General features: G+C 39.4%; 1 protein-coding gene across 1 annotated transcript in view; it reads left to right on the top strand.

Annotated features, from left to right (window-relative positions):
• The window catches only part of LAMA4 (laminin subunit alpha 4), a 140788-nt gene that overhangs the window by 64347 nt on the left and 56256 nt on the right, over positions 1-20185 (top strand). Inside the window, exons 7-12 of the mRNA XM_079716722.1 lie at positions 126-277; positions 2087-2197; positions 8040-8151; positions 11204-11371; positions 13610-13803; positions 19688-19804. Coding sequence (XP_079572848.1) covers positions 126-277; positions 2087-2197; positions 8040-8151; positions 11204-11371; positions 13610-13803; positions 19688-19804 — 854 coding nt within the window. The remainder of the gene's footprint in view (positions 1-125; positions 278-2086; positions 2198-8039; positions 8152-11203; positions 11372-13609; positions 13804-19687; positions 19805-20185) is intronic.

Raw genomic sequence — 20185 nt, 5'->3', positions numbered from 1 at the left:
CTCCTCAGGAAACAAAATTACAAGTAGAATTAACCAAGAAAGTGCATATAATAATTGACTTAAAGCAGCATGCTTCCCAGCTGACCTTTGATTTTGAAGAAATGACATACCCACTTTACCCCCAGGCTGTGATAAGTGCATCTGGGATCTGACTGATGACCTTCGGTTAGCAGCGCTCTCCATTGAAGAAAGCAAATCCGGTCTGTTGAGTGTGTCATCTGGTGCCGCTGCTCATAGGCATGTGAATGAAATCAACTCCACCATCTACCTCCTCAAAGTATGCAGGAATGGTATACCTTCTGTGTATTTTCTTTCTGGTTTCATAGGGTCACTCCTGGTAATTCCTATCCATTTTGGTATGAGTCCAGTGGTTATATTACAGATTGTTAGACCTAGGAAATTATGAAAAGTTGATTACAGTCATGAACTCCAGCCTAAACAAAGAGCTGTCATCTATTAAAAAGGTTAATATGGAAAATGAAATGACTAAAAAACTAGTGTCTATGTACAAAGCTATTGATGGAGGAGAAACACTCTTATTTCAGTGGAGCTGTACATTGATTATTCAAGTCAACACTGCAGACATACCATTACCTTAGCTTCAGTTTGCTGTGTTTTCAGGAGTTTCTCTAAAAACTAACACACACACTCTCATTCTCTCTTTCCTCCTTCTTCCCTCCCTCTCTCTCCTGCCCTTACCTTTCCTTCTCACTGACACACATTCTTTCTCATCTCACACACACACTCAAATCCACAAGCACACTCACATGCTCTGTTTCTCTGCCTAGATCTAGTGGTTAACATCTAATAAGCAAGTTAAAGGCAGGCAATAGTCAAAAACCATAACAGTGCTTGTATATCTAAGCTTTAAGAGGTGTTTTTTCCGCCTTTAAATCATGGCCTTCAATCACAACCAACAGATATTTTTTAAAACAATAATGATTTGCTGAAAGGATAATAGAATTAATACCAGCATACTTTTTTACTTTGTCAGTTTAGCATAAGAGCATAAACTTTGACACCAGAATGCTTGGATTCAAATCCCAGCTCTGACACTTACTAGCTATGTGACCTTGGGTAAGTTATTTAACCTCTTTATTTTTCAGTTACCTCATCTGGAATTGAGGGTAATTATTACACCCGCCTCATGGGTTGTTGAGAGAATTCAGTGAGTTGTTATATGCAGAACAGTTAGAACAGTACCTAACATAGAAAGTGCTCATTACTCTGCTTTTTGGAGGTGCAAATGATATCCACAGCAATTGCCCAAATGTGCAAAGTGTAAAACAAAACAAAAATCACAAAATTGTAAACCTGGATGGTCTGGATAGAATCTTAGTAAGTACTCTATTCCCGATTTAGGAATTGTTCTTAACCAGACTCATCTGTTTGGACACATGAAGGCACTGATTCTCAGAGGAGTTACCCAGACTCAGTCCTTTTGATACCACTTGAATCCTCTTTCCCCAACAGCACAACTTCAAGGTAGAAATAATTATTATGTTATATTATATATAATAATATTATAGCTGATGGGAAGTCAGTGCCAAGATTGAAGGGCTTACTCCAAAGTAATCAAAGGAATGCTACATTTGGACCAAACTGCTCAAAATGGAAAAGAAAGGGGAAAATGGTCTAAAAAGAGAATTGTTCTCCTTACACCAAAAAGAGGAAAGTGAATTTCTAAACTCCATTTGCACTGATTGACATGGGTTATCATTTCCTCCAAGACCTGCGAAATTGAAGTTTTAAGGCTCAGACACCCAAGGCCACTGCCAGTCTGTATTGTGCCTTTGTGCAAATTTGGAAAAGATACCCTTTCCCCAGAACCAGCACAGCCCAAGCCAGGATCTCCAGCCTGGTATTTGGAGCTTGCAGAATTTCTGCTCCTAGAGCCCTCCACCCCCTTATGCAGACCTCAAACTTCATACCAGCCTGCAGTAGCCTGTTTACCCCACTATTTTGAGAATAAAGGCTCACACTCTGCTCTGAGTCCTCTTGCACTGAAAGAGTTTTCTGCATATTTTTACAAACCTGGTGTGCACATCTACTGACTATGGAAAAATACGTGTTTTTTTTTCCACAGACAAAATTGTCAGAAAGAGAAAACCAATATGTCCTAAGAAAGATACAAATCACCAATGCTGAAAACACAATGAAAAGCCTTCTGTCTGACGTGGAGGAATTAGCTGGAAGGGTATGTGTTCAGTTTCTGGGACTAACTTGAGAGACGGGATTTAGCTGGTGTGAGACTGGCTGGTCACAAATGACTGAGGCTTAACACAGCCCAGAAAAAATGCAGTGACCCAGGTGCCTTAAAATTAAATCAAGGCAAGACCTGAGGAGAAAGTTAATATACTTGGTCTCTACTGTGTCTTCCCATTTTGATTGGTTTCCTTGAAAAAACAGGTTTATGGAAAACTTTCATTGTATTTGCTGCTGGTAAATATGGTTGATAAATGTTTTAATTAGGATAGTCATTCAGCTGTTCACCTTAACATTTTTATGGCTAAGAGCAATAGAACATCCAGAAATAAACTTTATTATATAGAATATAAAATTTAAATGTTTGCTAAAGTATGCATTAAATAAAAGGAAAGAAGAAAAATTGTGTTGAGAAAGCAATTTTGCAGTTTGGCAGGAAAAAAAAACACTTTGGACCCTCATTTTATACCATATACTAAAATAAAGTCCAGACAGATTAAAGACTTGAGTTTAAATCTCAAATCTACAAGAAAACAGAACTAGATAATTATTAAACCTTGAAAGGAAATAACAATACATTTAAATATAGTGTGAAGAATTATAATAAAAAGAAATAATAGATTTGACAAGAAAAAATTTCAAATACATAGTAAAACAACTAAATAAATGAAAAAAGTCAACAAGACTAAGAAAAATGTTGAGGGAAATATGACTTGTAAAAGCTCTCACAAATTAACAAGAAAAACATTAAAACATGAGCAAAGTCAATGTGAGAGACTATTAAATACATTCCCCAAGAGCCTAATGGAAAAATATCCATCTTCTGTACTAATAAAAAAAATACGACTAAGCCACAAGGCGCCATGTTTAACATGTTAAAATGTTGAACACATTTTTTTCCCTGATTACGTTCCACCAGTTCTGCCCAGAGTACTCTGGAATTTCTGCTTTCAGATACTGATGTTTGACGTTATAAATTGTTGAAGTTCTTTTCAAAAACAATTCTCATTTCCTACAAAAATAAAGGTTAAAATAACTCTGATAATCTCTTTTGACCTTGGACCTCTTAAACTAAGAGATTATGCTTCTAAAAATGTGAATTACTCTAATTGGATCCTTGGGAGATTCAACTACTTTTAAATGCATATAAAAATTGTGTCCCTCGTTCCCATGCAATGGAGCATGTTAATCCAACCATGAGCGTTTGAAGAGCAGTTAGATCGCTTAAGTTTCAAAGGAAATACCAGGAAAGAAATCTTTGTGAAAACTCATTGTAATTTCATTTGTGTCATGGCTAGAACTTGCTGAAAGTGTCTCAAATTCTTGAGGAAATGTTTTCACCAAGATTAGTTCCTCCCATAGCTCAGACATGGAGTTACTGATTCTTTTGTTGTACCGTTTTCCTACTTCCAGTATAAGTTAAATGCAGGCTTTCATGGGGAGGAAATAGTGCAAGCTTGAAAGGGACATCACAGTAGAAAAGGCTCCTGAACAATGAGAACAGACCACCAAAGCCAGAAGTTGATGATAAAGTGACTGGAGCATTCACCCAGCTGTTGCCATTAATTCTTATCGAAAATAACATCCTCCTGGCTACGACACAAACAGTCCTGATGGTGAAGAAACCTGCTGAAACATTTTGAAACAAACACCCAGAGAGGGTCTTAAGGACTTCTCAAGCACCCTTCAAGCCCTTAGTCTAGAAAAGTCCATAATTGATTCTTAGAAGGATTTAAGAAAAGCTTTGTCTTAGAAAGCCTTCTATCAAAAAAGTAACTAGGGGCTTCCCTGGTGGTGCAGTGGTTGAGAGTCCACCTGCCGATGCAGGGGACGCAGGTTCGTGCCCCAGTCCGGGAGGATCCCACATGCCGCGGAGCGGCTGGGCCCATGAGCCATGGCCGCTGAGCCTGCGCGTCCGGAGCCTGTGCTCTGCAACGGGAGAGGCCACAACAGTGAGAGGCCCGCGTACCACAAAAAAAAAAAAAAAGTAACTAATATTTAGCTTTAGCTAGAGTGAAGGATTCCACTGTAGATTCCCACAGTGTGACAAAAAAAATCACAGTAATGTTGCCTCTTGAACTTGAAAATACAGTTGATCCTTGAACAACACAGGTTTGAACTGCACGGGTCCACTTATATGCAGGTTCTTTTCAGTAAATACATACTACGGTATTACATGATCCACAGTTGGTTGAGTCCACAGATACAGAACCTCAGATACAGAGGGCCAACTGTAAAGTTATACATGGATTTTCAACTGTGTCGGTGCCCCCAACCCCTGTGTTGTTCAAGGGTCAGCTGTACCTCTGTATGCAAAGTACCTGTCAACATGAATCTCATGTAATCCAAATCTCACAATTTATATTAACCTAAAGTTACTGTGTTTTTTCCCGACCTCCATTTCTAAGTCCTCTAGCCCCCTTTTGATAAATCTTACTGCCTTTTCCCACCTGCTACTTCTGGGAAACCCCTACAGGATGCCCATGCATTTGTGTTCCCAAATAGCTGCTTCTCAAAAAGGTCTCACTTGTGCCACTGCTGATCATGTCTGTAATGAAAGTACCGAAGCCCATGTCAAAATTCCACTCTCCCATATTCCCAAAGCCACCATGCTCAAAGTCAGAGTGGGACTAGGCTACAAGCAGAAGTGAAGATGGTGGCCCTCTCTCAATCTCAGTGCTGCCCTTTGCCATCTGTATCTAAAAGGTACACTGTAGAGCCCAGTCTCCAAGGGCTGGCCCAGGAGGGTGCTGCACCATTCCCTCCACTTCTCCATCTCCTCCATCTCTTCCCTACTCCTTCCCTATGTGGAGCCACAGCAAAAGCTCCCCATATATCAACACGTACAAAGATCTTTAGGGTTGGGAGGAAAGTGGGTCACTTCCACACATCAAAAGCATCTGAGCCTGATCTCCGAGCCTGATCTCCAATCCTGATAAAAAGGACAAAAAGTCAAAATATGTTTTAATTCCAATTGACCATAAGATTGAAGAACTTTGGCCTTGGCCTTGCAGAATATTAAAGCAAGGAGCAGAAGACAATGCTGAAGAAGTTCTCAGAGGCCAAATCATGAAGAACCTTTCCCACCATGCTCATCCTGTGGACTTTGGAAGATACTGGAGCATTTACCTACAACAATGAGCTGATTAGGTGTGAAGTTTCAGAAACATTCCTCTGAAGTGGAGATGGTAGGTTTAAGACTCTGAAGACAGGGACACCCGTCAGTAGACTGCCGCAGTAGTCCAAACAAGAGTGGTCAATTGCTGCCTTGTCTTCATTGGAAAATAATTTGCAGTGAGCAGTGGTAAAGTGAGACTGTGGGGTGGGGACCAGGAAGAGAGGCCAGAATGACAAGTGGAATAAAAATGATTCAGTGACCAATTGGATATGAAGAGTTGCAAGGATGTAAGCTCTGACTTGGAGAAATAGATGGCCAAGACTAAAAATTCAGAATGGATTTCTCTGGACCTTTTAAGGGTGAGCTCTCTGTGGATGCCAGAGATTTGAGTCTGTAGCTCAAGAGAAGAGATCAAGGCTGGAAAGGTATTTGGAAGTCAATGTTTAGGAGACAGTTAAACCCAAATTAGATATCACTGTACAGATTCTGAAATGGCACGCCAATATTCCTACTACCATTTTGTCCAGCACTGCCCCTGTTTATGCTTGTCTCCCAGAGTGATTATTAAAAGTTCCCCTTTCACTCTCAAAAGTGTCCCAGTTTAAACAATAAAGTATATGGCCATCCTAGATATTATCATCTTCAATTTAATAGTATTCTAGGTGCACTATACTTTATGCACTGTATAATAAATAAAATTCTGGCCACTTTTTACATCACATATGTACAAGGAGAATTCACTGTTGAGGTGAGTAAATGATTAATCCATTTGTAATGCTAAACGTCAACAGGCTTATAGTTGAAAGCTAATTTTTTAATTTCAGTTTTTCTTAAAGCAGGGTGCACCTGTTTTACCATGTGCCCATATCATTATTTTCCTTCCATAATCAAAGTTAAAGAAAAAAGTAAAACTTTCAAATAAGGCGTCACTATATATTATATCCAGTAATTTTGCAATTTAAAGTAACATGTTCCTCTTTGCCACAGTCTTTTATTAAATACATATATCTAAGCGCCCTCTGGTGTTTGTCAGAAGAGGTTGTCTTAGAGCTCTGACATCCACCAGCTGTCTTTCATTACTTCAATAATTCAAAGTTTCCATATCAAGAAATCAATTAAATGGACACAGTAATAACAATAAATCTTTTCCCCTGAAGGATGAAGCCAAAGTCAAAAATATGCATGTTGTGTTTTTTAAGTATAACTCAATTTAAACTGGACCAAAAATCAACTTGTTAAAATTTTTTTAATGTTTTATATGTCTGTGTCCCTATTTTTTAAAGGCGGGGAGAGGTGACATCAAGAATAGATTCATCTTATTTTCTGTATCATCTAATTTTAAAGTGGCCACAGATTTTTGTGTCTCTGGAAAGCATTAGAACAGGATAAGAGGGAGACTGGAATTGGGGGAAAGAACATCGTGACTCAAGATTTCGATGTCCATTCAGAGAGCCCATGCTTTAGGGAAGGGGCTCATGGCCGCAGTCTTGCTGCGCAGGGAGCTTTGTGTGGAGGAGATTTCAGATAAAATGCCCGATGAAAAGCTCCTGGGGCATGTGTCTGCTAGGATACCATGTCTGCATTCTCTTCCTTGATGAAGAGCCACTTGCGTGTGTTATGCTTGGGAAGTGTAAAAACATTCCAGGTAAAATCATGGCCTAATCCTCCGGCTGGAACAGTGGATGAAAGGAGAGAAATTTGAAATAGCCACTCTCCTGTCCTGGGGGGTGTCTACCAGCCAAGAACTCTGTGTAACAGATCACCCTGCAGTCCAGTCAGGTACTGCAGCCCTTTGTCACAGAGCTGAGCCAAAAAGACACTGGACGAGGCAAGTGGGCACTTCACCAAATGCCAGACTGAAGAACTCTCCCTCCTCTCAAATATACCCATGAGTCAGTCTTTCTGATGCCAAAAGGAAGTACACGTCCCCATGCTGTGCATACAGGCCTGTGTCCTGGCCTTGAACCATTTTTTAGATCAACTTCTGACCTTATACACACAGAAATACACACATACACATGCACACCCACACATCCTTTATTCAGGAGCCACATTTGAGCTGGGATTTCATTTTGACAAATCCTACGTGGGAGCTCTGTGAAACAGAGTTGAAAGAATGAAAACGGCTTCTCGGGGAAGAACTTCATTCACCCTGAGCCAAAGCTGCTTGAGTAGTTATTTGTGCACAAGTGCCATCAACGTTGATGGGAATTTGGAAGGCAGCACTGAAAGTAGCATTTAGCACAGTGAGCATAATCCTTTAAATCTCTGTGGTGATGCAGTCGCAGCAGTGGCTGGACCACCCAGAAGCCACTGAATGCATGGAGCATTTTGACATCTGCCTGCTTTCTCAACAAGTTTTCCTTTGAACCTTTAATCATTTCAGCACAATGTCAAACTGATCAGCAGACATGGGTAATTCCCTAGTCTGGCATCTTGAGATACAATAAAAATCCAAAGGGTAAATTACATATATAAGATGGTTGGTTTGGGTTGAACTGTGATTGATGGCTTAGGAATAGCATCTATAATTCTAACGCGGGTCATCACATCCGTCTTCATGCATGATTTGTGAGACCATGTTCTATATTCTAGAACTTTCACATGTTAGGGAAATTTATGTTTATGGAATACATTATGCCCACCCACCCCCACATGCACATACACAACCTTTCCTTCTTGCAAATTTAATCTGGTATTTGCGGATTATTTATAGGAAAGTCAAGTCACAAGAAAGAGCCAGTTGGCTCAGAAGGAAAGCATGGATACCATTAACCACGCAACTCAGCTTGCAGAGCAAGCCCACGATGTGAGGGATAAAATCCAAGGTAAATATATTCTTTTCTGGTTTAGCTTCATATCAAGGAATCTTTCATGTTATTAACAACAATAAAAATAGTGGCTACTGTTAGTGTTTATTGTGTGCCAGGACCTGTTGTTAGAGCGTTATAGGTTTAAACTCATGTAAGATCTTCTTTCAAGTTCGTTTACCTGAGACTTCTGAGCACTCATCTCTGCTTACTATCTGTCTATTTTCAATAATAAATGCACAGGGTAGAGGGAATTCCCTGGCAGTCCAGTGGTTAGGACTCAGCAAGGCGAGGCAAAAAAAATAAAAAATAAATGTAGAAAATCATTCCCTTTCCAGGCATTTCACAGAAATGGAATGCCAAAATACCTTTCTGGTAGAGGAAATTACATGCTGTGTTGTCTGTAAAATGCAAGAGTTGAGTAGGAGTCACATTTTTCTCAATAATTTGCAGTGAAAACACTGCCTTTAGAGTGGCAGTAAACTGTCCACTAATCCAAATCGTCCTAAACTGTCTCTATAATGCTTTCCCAAGGACCAGGCAGGCCGCATGCTCTGGTCCCCAATCCAGAAGAAAAGCCAAGAGTGGGTGTGGAAGATTTCTTTGCCCTAAAGCATAAAATTGTGGCAGACTTTACCTTTCTTCTTGAGGGTTTACTTATTTGTGTTCTAACTTCTCACAAGTGCAGGCTGCATTTTGAAGACTATCTTAATAGCACACTGAAAGCCAGCCTTCAATTTACCGACAGAAAACAGGCGATTGTGTTTGTTCTAAGATAAAGAGAATTTCCTTGGGTTACAGTCTGCTAAGATACAGTATTTGTGTGTTTCCATAGTTTTTATTATCCTATATATTAAGAGCTGGATGACAACTCCAGGTGCATCTCAAGGGCACAAGGACAGTAAAGGGACCCACAGTGGAAGATTCATATCTTTATACTGAGGTGTAGAGAACATATTCCAGGAAAAGGGATGTATGGAGCCAAGATTAATCTTTTGCTATATTTCCTTTGGTGCCCATAATATGTAATAGAAACAAATGGTATGCATTTCAAACATCCCCTGCTCCCATCCTCACTATTTCATGCTTTTGCATCTACCAATAAAATACTCTTTTCCTATAATATTTTAGAGTTACTGTTGATTTATTCAAAAAGTAAGATTAAACCTAGATTAGCTGATCTCATCTAATTAAGAAATAAATGTCCCTCTAGGCAGCAAATAAAGCCAGCATCTTATTAAGCCATTGAGAAAAAAATGTCACCTTTCCTGTTGTAACTCAAATTTTGATTCTAAGTTGTTTCATTTGGAAAGAATCTAAGTCCTCTTATTTGACCCTTAGGGCATAGGAAAGAAGGAAAAAATACAAAAGAAATGTAAAGAGGAAACAATAATTTCCATCAGTTTTTACCTTTTTTTTTTTCTGCGGTACGTGGGCCTCTCACTGTTGCGGCCTCTCCCGTTGCGGAGCACAGGCTCTGGACACGCAGGCTCAGCGGCCATGGCTCACGGGCCCAGCCGCTCCGCGGCATGTGGAATCTTCCCGGACCGGGGCACGAACCTGTGTCCCCTGCATCGGCAGGTGGACTCTCAACCACTGCGCCACCAGGGAAGCTCCTTACCTTTTTTAAAATAATATATGAACAGTCTTAAAGACCAAAGGCAAAAATATTATTGTCTGTATTTCTTTTTCTAATCTAGACCAGATGTGGCTAAAATAAAATAAGCCATATTGTAAATATCTGCATCAAAATGCCAAGAAATTCAGCATTGCAAGTGCTAGATCTGAGGAAAAGTATCTATGTTTAGTTTATTTCAGGAGTTAATATTTTAGACTTTACTTGAAAAGTAAATATTTAATCCCTTCGTAAGTTTCTTTTTTCTTTTTTTTAACATACCTTGGTTTCCCTAAAACTTTCTCAGTAATATTTACAACACTGAAAACCTCTTCTCCCATTTATCTCCCTCTCTTCAGAGTTCAGGGATGCTTCACAACACCGATAGTGTGTCATTCCTTATTGCCAACCATCTCCAAACCACCTCTAAAGTAACTACTGGTGACCTTCAAGCTATTACCATATAAAATACAAGCCCTTATCCTGGTATGATTTATGTGAGACCAGTGTTGTTTACCCATCTTGTCTGGCCAACCACATAGATCATAGTAAACCAAAGACAGACAATTTCATTTATGCCAGGAAGATAAAATGCTTCCTCCTGGAGCTGCCATAGGACAAGGTGGCAATTACATAACTATCATCTGATCATATGTAGTAGGAAGAGGGAGCCAGAGGCCTGCTCAGCCCCGCCAGTATTCAGACAACTCATATTATTCCTCTGAGCCTCAGCAGTCCCTGTGGTTCTGAAATTCTCTGTCCTACTTACAGATGTGGGGTGAGAACGACCCAAAGTCAAAACAGCACAATCTTGACAAGCAGTCATACCACAGAAGGCAAATAGCAATTGCAAAAAAAATGTATATATTAATGAGCAAAAACTCACATCATACTATAGCAAACCTCTATATTGTATCTAGTCTGTACAACAATCTGAAAGACTTGTTTAAACAACCATCAATATACACTTATTTTGGCTTAGAGCTTGGGTAAAATCCTTGGCTAAATTGCATTTAATATCTCCAATGCCTACTGCATGTGACAGGAGATACCTCAGAACATTTTCTCCATATTATATATTTTATATAAAAGGTTGGTCAAAGACCCCAGATTTGTGTGTCTTAAATATTAACGGTTTTGAATCAGAATAGAAATCAGATTCAGCTGAAATCAGGGCAGGCTTTGTATTAATTCCATTCCTGTTCTGAAGACACCAAATGAAAAGCAAAGAAGAGTGATTTCCTTGGGTTTAACCTGTCCCTGGAATATATGATGAACTCTGATGCCAACACATTCACAGCATGAACATCAGCATGCTGTCTTTGCTGAGTCTCTCTTTCCATTTTGGGATCAGCCCTTCCCTTTGTCCTCACTGTCTGTGTTTTCAGTGACATCGCTGTCAAATGCCCAGTCATGTCTCCCTACTGTCTTCTCTCACCGTGTCCTTCCTTTCAGAGATCAACAACAAGATGCTCTATTATGGGGAAGATCAGGAACTTAGCCCTGAGGAAATCTCTGAGAAGCTGGTGTTGGCCCAGAAGATGCTTGAGGAGATCCGACGCCGTCAACCGTTCCTCACCCAACGGGAACTTGTGGATGAGGAGGCAGACGAAGCCTATGAATGTAGGTGTATTCGACTTCTAGAGCCCAGCACGTGTCTGCTTCCTTTGTGGGTCCAGGAGAGGACACCCAGTCACAGGGCAACATTTGGTCAAAGCAACCAATTCCCAATATTCAGTTATTTAGAGTTTATACGTGGCCTCAGGGAGTCATTCAGGACAACTTGACTATATGACCAGGATTTTTAGATCCAGGCCCAACCTTGAGCTTTTGAGAAACAGCTGAGATTCCACAAGGAATCTCCAAAATTTGACTCCTGAGGAGAAGAAATAGGAACTTAGCAGTTGGTGAAAAACAAGGGAAGGAAAGCTAAGGGGAACCAATTACCAGAACTACAATAAGAAGTCTCATTGAGAAGACAGTAAAGCTACAAGCCCAGCAACATTCATCTTCTGATGTCCATGAATGACTTTTTAATGACTTTGAGCCTTCAGTGGAAATTGAACATTTCCTTTAATGATTAATGTAGGTAACAAACCACAGTAGTATTAGTGAATCTATAACTTGGTCACTGTATCAGTTATAAATTAGTATCTCACAATCCACCCCAAACATATTCATTTAAAACAATAACGATTTATTTGCTTGTGATTTCATAGGTTGGTAATGTGGGCTGGACTCAACCTAGATAGCTCATCTCTGCTCCATGTGACATGGTCGAGCTCACTCACATGTCTGGGGTCTTAGTTGGAATGGCTGGGCCTCTCCCTCCATGTGGGGTTTTATCCTCAAGGAAGCTAGCTGAGGCTTGTTCATATGGCAGAAGCCTTCCAGGAGGGCAAGAGTGGAAAGGGCAGGGTCTCTTGAGGCCTGGCCTTGGAACTCAGAAATGTCATCTTCATTCTGTTGGTCAAGACTGTCCAGATTCAAGGGTGAGGAAAAAGACTCCGCTCTTGATGGGAAGAGTTACAAAGAATTTGTGTCCATTTTAATCTACACAATCAACAAAAGAAGCTTCAGGTTTGCATATCATATTTTAGTTGTTACTGTTATCTCACAACATTAAATTCATCAGTAATTCAAAGTTTTAGCAGTTATTGGTCTCACCTCTAAATCTTGTTAGTTAATGCATTAATAAAGAAGCACATATATTATTATATTACCAATTTTTTTAATATACTGGTCTTTTTAATTCTATGTATTTTATCTTGTGCATTTTAAAACACATAAGAAGGGATCTGAAGGCTTCACCAGATTGTAAAGGGGCCCATGATACAGAAAGGGTTAAGAACGCCTACATTAGATCATTTTCCTACAATTTTCACTATCAACTTTTGTTAAAACTTACTGTGAATATTCTAGAAGAGGAACATTCTTGACATAAAGGCCTATTGTGATAGCAAACTTACAAGGTCTTAGAAACAGTAAGAAATAAAGAAGAATCTCAGGCCCATTTCTGAGTCAGGATGAGGCCAGCAGTCAGGAAGGCTGGAACTCTGATGTCACAGCCAGATGCTTTTACACTCCTTGCCTATTTTGGGATTTAACACGACTGTTCTGGGGAAATGGAACCAAGTAAATCTCCCACTTAGCTGCCTTCCGCCTACTGAATGCATTTTCAACCACTTTCTCTACTCAGCCATGAACTTTTTATCTTCTGCTCATGGTGATGAAAGTAAATAGAAAACCTCAATAAGACAGACTGATAGTCCCTGGAGAAAAAAATAGAATTAAGGCACATAGTCAATGTGTGTAACTTTGATCAGAGAATTAAGATATATGCAAAGTTTAAGAATATATCATTGCCATTTAATCTTCTTTCCAAGATAATGATTTAGGTTTGACCTAAAGGAGCTAAGTAAAAACAGCTGCCTGGAGAGAATACAGAAAATGAATGGTTGTGAACATCATTTGCCAGTAACAGACAAAACAACTGGGGTTGTCTCTAATAGTAAGACTGTAGTATATCCAAGTTTCCTTTGTATGGTCAAATTATTAATAATCTCGGTAATAATAAACCTAGTTTAATGACATCATTTCTACTTAAAGCATAATCTTCATGGGAAAACTAATCAACTCCCATTTTAGCTGATGGTGGTCCAGGGGCTCCCAAACCCTACAAAATAGTATTTAAAACTTCAGATATCAAAGATGGGGCTGTTTTTGTGAACAACAGCTTCAATCGCTATTGCTAAAGAAGACATAACCTGATGAATTTGCATCTTTCTAAGTGTGGGATGGGATGGGATGGGAGGAGAAGGGAGAAGCCCAGACTGAGTTTCTATGTACCTTTCTTCCCAGTGCTGAGCCAGGCTGAGAGTTGGCAGCGGCAATACAACGATACTCACTCTCTGTTTCCTGTGGTCCTGGAGCAGCTGGACGACTATAATGCTAAGTTGTCAGACCTCCAGGAGTCACTTGACCTGGCCCTTGACCATATCAGGGATGCCGAAGACATGAACAGAGCCACAGCAGCCAGGCAGCGGGATCACAAGGTACAGTGGACACTCTAACTGTAAATGCATTTCAGGCTACAACATGAAGTTATCCCAAGAAGGGACAGTTGGTAAACAGTTTTTGAAAATATTGGTACATTTAAATCTTTATTTTGAAAATTATCTGTACATTTTTTGGCACAATAATTTGCTAATATAAGTGTGCACACCTAAAATCAAGTTGAAACCGTTGTAGTTGTCGAGCTTGTGCATTGATAAGAATGCAGTTGTTCCTGGTGCTTGTGTCCACCTGTGTTGGATGTATTGCTCTTGCAACTGAGTAAACAAGGCATGATTCCTGTGCCTAACTTTTTTTATACTGAGAGCAGTAAAAATCCCAAAGCAACCGGAACCATGTTCCTGTAAAGATATGTATAATTTTTGGAAGGACCTGATAAGCAGATCTTACAGCCTAGCTGGTCAGCAGCTGCAGAGATAGGGAGTCTAATTCAAGCTAAGGTCATACAATTACAAAGAGGTGAGAAAAATTCCCAGGCTTGGCCAGAGCTTGCCAAAGCAGTCACCCTACGGGGCCAGAATTTGTGCATGCCCATACTGCCGGACTTAGAACTGGTGATACTCACAGTTCTGCGCCAAGTGATGCACACACTCATCAACAAGAATGGTCATCTTCTGATAGGAAGACACCTGCCTCTTTGGACATATTTATAAAGGTTAGAGTGAAAAAGCAATGTCAAAAATAGGAAGCAACTGTGAGCAAACTCATTACTTTAGCTATGTTTATTGTCAGCAAACCCAACTTAAATTAGGTTCTCTGCCCTGATTTTCAGTCATCACTATCACTTAGTAAGTCATTGTAAAATTTCCTAAATAAAAGTGAATTAATCTCTTACATTCCTACACACTAATGATGAAAAATCTGAAAGAGAAATTAAGGAAATACTCCCATTTACCATTACAACAAAAAGAATAAAATACCTAGGAATAAACCTACCTAGGGAGACAAAAGACCTCTATGCAGAAAACTATAAGATACTGATGAAAGAAATTAAACATGATATAAACACAGGGAGAGATATACCATGTTCTTGGATTGGACGAATCAACATTGTGAAAATGACTATACTACCCAAAGCAAGCTACAGGTTCAATGCAATCCCGATCAAATTACCAATGGCATTTTTTACGGAACTAGAATAAATCATCTTAAAATTTGTATGGAGACACAAAAGACCCCGAATAGCCAAAGCAGTCTTGAGGGAAAAAAACAGAGCTGGAGGAATCAGACTTCCTGACTTCAGACTATTACTACAGATATACAGTAATCAAGACAATATGGTACTGGCACAAAAAGAGAAACATAGAGCAATGGAACAAGATAGAAAGCCCAGAGATAAACCCACACACCTATGGTCAACTCATCTATGACAAAGGAGGCAAGGATACATAATGGAGAAAAGACAGTCTCTTCAATAAGTGGTGCTGGGAAAACTGGACAGCTACATGTAAAAGAATGAAATTAGAACACTCCTGAACACCATACACAAAAATAAACTCAAAATGGATACAAGACCTAAATGTAAGACCAGACACTGTAAAACTCTTAGAGGAAAACATAGGAAGAACACTCTTTGACATAAATCACAGCAAGATCTTTTTTGATCCACCTCCTACAGTAATGGAAATAAAAACAAAAATAAACAAATGGAACCTAATGAAACTTCAAAGCTTTTGCACAGCAGAGGAAACCATAAACAAGATGAAAAGACAACCCTCAGAATGGGAGAAAATATTTGCAAACGAATCAACGGACAAAGGATTAATCTCCAAAGTATATAAACAGCTCATGCAGCTCAATATTAAAGAAACAAACAACCCAATCCAAAAGTGGGCAGAAGACCTAAATAGACATTTCTCCAAAGAAGACATACAGATGGCCAAGAAGCACATGAAAAGCTGCTCAACATCACTAGTTATTAGAGAAATGCAAATCAAAAGTACAATGAGGTATCACCGCACACCAGCTAGAATGGACATCATCAGAAAATCTACCAACAACAAATGCTGGAGAGGGTGTGGAGAAAAGGGAACCCTCTTGCACTGTTGGTGGGAATGTAAACTGATACAGCCACTATGGAGAACAGTATGGAGGTTCCTTAAAAAACTAAAAATAGAATTACCATATTATCCAGCAATCCCACTACTGGGCATATACCCAGAGAAAACCACAATTCAAAAAGACACATGCACCCCAGTGTTCACTGCAGCACTATTTACAATAGCCAGGTCATGGAAGCAGCCTAAATGCCCATCGACAGATGAATGGATAAAGAAGATGTGGTACATATATACAATGGAATATTACTCAGCCATAAAAAGGAACGAAATTGGGTCATTTGTTGAGACGTGGATGGATCTAGAGACTGTCATACAGAGTGAAGTAAGTCAGAAAGAGAAAAGCATCATATATTAACGCATATATGTGGAACCTAGAGAAATGATACGGATGAACCAGTTTGCAGGGCAGAAATTGAGACACAGATGTAGAGAACAAAGGTATGGACACCAAGGGGGGAAAGCCGCGGGTAGGGTGTGTGTGATGAATTGGGTGATTGAGACTGACATGTATACACTGATGTGTATAAAATTGATGACTAATAAGAACCTGCTGTATAAAAAAATTAATAAAATTCAAAAATAAAAAAAAAAGAAAAAAGAAAATGAGATTCTGTCTGTTTAGGGATTCTCATAAACTCCAAAGCTCCACCTTCCCAAGACTGTTTCTATCTCTTTTTAAGTGTCCGGAAACTTTGTTTTATTTTTTGCATACATGAAATGGATACTGAAGCATGCTAAATAGTGCTAATTATTGTCGTTTTCACTAATTATTAGTTTCTAAACTTTCTTTTGTTCAAATTGTCCATCTTTCTGTGGGAATATCTTTGTTTCAAAGCTAATTTTATTCATTTCTGTCTAATGCTATATCTGGTAAATGACAGAAACCCTTTAATTTGAAGCATATCATTTTCCAACTACTGCCAATGAGCTTATCAGGCAGTGCTGTTCACAAATGGCTTTGAAGTTTGGTTGTTACTTCAGGGTGTTAGCTGTGTTCCATTAAGGCAACTCAGATAGAAGTGCTTCTGGAAGGGGTCATATCTCAAACTCTATAACAGGAAAACTGCTCTGAGACAGCTAGATAATACCAATCTTTTTGACCTCCCTTCCTTACATACTTTAAAATATTGCTTTTGTGTAGAGCTGTATTAACTACCTCTCCTTGTGAAGACAAGAACAATTAACCCCAGATAGTCGCATTGTATTAAGCTTGATGGATTTTGAGGGGAAATTGATTTTTTTTAATGTTCTTGCTTTAAGAGGATGTTCAAATGAGATACTTTTCTGTCCCTAGACCTATGCCTTTCCCTGTAGCAAGGTACTTGGAGAAGATGGGTTTCATTCTTCTTTTCCACTAAATCAGAAAAGAGTCCAGGGAGTGAGAAAAGACATTAAGATGAACTTAGAAAGTTTTAAAGTATGTCATTCAAGTATAGGCTTTTATAATTATTTCTGTGATATCCTAGATTATACCATAACAAAAATTTCAACTCTAATTTAAATTACCATTTCTAAAGTAACCAGCTCATTTTTTACTCAGATTATAAAATGGGTCTTTTACTTTTTCCATGTTAAAGTTTCATTCTGTGTTGCTTTCAATCTCTGAAGCTCTACAATATTTCGTCAAAATCATAAGATCCCTGCCTCTAGAACCCCAAAGTCAAAGTATAAATTAAAGCATTCATCAAAAAATATATCCACACTTGGAACAACCCAATCGAAAAATGGGCAGAAGACCTTAATAGACATTTCTCCAAAGAAGGCAAACAGATGGCCAGTAGGCACATGAAAAAATGCTCAACGTTACTAATTATTAGAGAAATGCAAATCAAAACTACAATGAGATACCACCTCACACTGGTCAGAATGGCCATCATTAAAAAGTCTACATATAAAAGGGACTTCCCTGGTGGTTCAGTGGTTAAGAATCCGCCTGCCAATGCAGGGGGCACAGGTTCGATCCCTGGTCCAGGAAGATCCCACATGCCGCAAAGCATCTAAGCCCGTGTGCCACAACTACTGAGCCTACAGTGCCACAACAGCCCAAGTGCCACAACAAGCCCGCACACCCTAGAGCAACTACAGAGCCCACGTGCCTAGAGCCTGTGCTCCGCAACAAGGGAAACCACAGCAATGAGAAGCCCGCGCACCACAATGAAGAGTATCCCTGCTTGCTGCAACTAGAGAAAGCCTGCGTGCAGCAACAAACCCACACACCCTAGAGCAACTACAGAGCCCACGTGCCTAGAGCCTGTGCTCCGCAACAAGGGAAACCACAGCAATGTGAAGCCCGCGCACCACAACGAAGAGTATCCCTGCTCGCTGCAACTAGAGAAAGCCTGCGTGCAGCAACAAAGACCCAATGCAGCCAAAAATAAATTAAATTAATTTTAAAAAATTTAAAAAAGAAAAAGTCTACAAATAAATGCTGGAGAGGGTGTGCAGAAAAGGGAACCCTCCTACACTGTTGGTGGGAAAATAAGTTGTTACAGCCACTATGGAAAACAGTATGGAGGTTCCTCAGAAAACTAAAAATAGAATTACTGTATGATCCAGCGATCCCACTTCTGGGAATATACCCAGACAAAACTATAATTCAAAAAGATACATGCACCCGTATGTTCATAGCAGCACTATTCACAATAGCCAAAACATAGAAACAACCTAAATGTCCATCGACAGATGAATGGATGAAGAAGATGTGGTACATATATACAATGGAATACTACTCAGCCATGAAAAAGAATGAAATAATGCCATTTGCAGCAACATGGATGGACCTAGAGATTATCATACTAAGTCAGAAAGAGAAAGACAAATACCACATGATATCACTTATATGTGGAATCTAAAACATGGCACAAATGAACCTGTCTACAAAACAGAAACAGACACATAGACACGGAGAACAGACTTGTGATTGCCAAGGGGGAGTGGGGGAGGGAGGAGGATGGACTGGGAGTTTGGGGTTGGTAGATGCAAACTATTACATTTAGAATGGATAAACAACAAGGTCCTGATGTATAGCACAGGGAACTATATTCAATATCCTGTGATAAACCATAATGGAAAAGAATATTTAAAAAAAGAATGTATACATGTGTATAACTGAGTCACTTTGCTGTACAGCAGAGATTGGTACAACATTGTATATCAACTATACTTCAATAAAAAAACTGAAAAAAAAAGAAGGAAAAAAGATATAACCACACTTGGGCAATTTCCCTCCTCAGAACATCTGAGCATCTAACATAAAGAGCTCAGAGTAGGAGGAAGCGAGATCACAATTTTATGCTTTGATAATAGGGCCATTTAAAATTTTTAAAAGGACATTAAGATTCTTTTGTATATACTTTATTCCTGTCCAAATGAGCTATTTGTGCCTGGCCCAAAGTTAGCACACGATAAATGCTTTTTGGAATTAATTCAATTTTCAATTACTGCAAATACAGAGCCTGTTCAATGCTGTATCCCTAGCCCCATTTCACATTTATGGAGAAAGAGGCAAGGGCCCTCTCTGGAGTGTCAACTCTCTTTGATGTGGTGGCACTGTAAGTAATAATCATAACTAAGTTCTTTGAAGCTCCTGAGGTGCTTACTTTCATTATCTCCATTTTATAAATGAGAAAGCTGAGCCTGGGCCGGGTCAAATTACCCAGAGTGGCACAGCAATTCATTGGTGGATCTGGGATAGGAACCTGGATCTGTCAGAGTGCAGTGGCAGCAAGCTGACAGCACTCTCCCTGATGCCTCCTTTATCTAAAGCGACCTTTTCTTCCTCTCTCCCTTGCTCTTCCTCATGCAGAAACAGCATGACAGAGTGAGGGAACAGATGGCAGGGGTGAACGCGTCTCTGAGGATGTCTTCTGACTCACTGACAATGCCTCAGCTGACCCTTTCAGAACTTGATGACATAATAAAGGTAAGGACACAGGTTAGTATTTATAGCAGGTTAGAACAGGAGCTCAGTGTCACAGAAGAATAATCAACTCCAATTCAATCTATCAAGTTAGCTGGAATTGTAAAAATAAGATCAGTTGACTGAATTTTTCAGTTCCTTTCATTGTACAGTTGCCACTAGCCACACATGGCTACTTAAATTTAAATTTAAATTACTTAAAATGAAATAAAATTAAAATTTAATTCCTCAGTCACATTAGCCACATTTCATGTGCTCAATAGCACCACATATGGCTAGTGACTGCCATTTCGGTCAGCACAGATAATCATAGAAAGTTCTGTAGAAAGTGTAAATCTAGATACATCCTACTCACTCTTTACTTGTAAGTTGTGTGTTTAATAA

This window comes from Hyperoodon ampullatus (genome assembly GCF_949752795.1).
Source record: "Hyperoodon ampullatus genome assembly, chromosome: 12".
NCBI classification, from domain to species: Eukaryota; Metazoa; Chordata; class Mammalia; order Artiodactyla; family Ziphiidae; genus Hyperoodon; species Hyperoodon ampullatus.
This window is presented reverse-complemented; position numbering and strand designations above follow the sequence as displayed.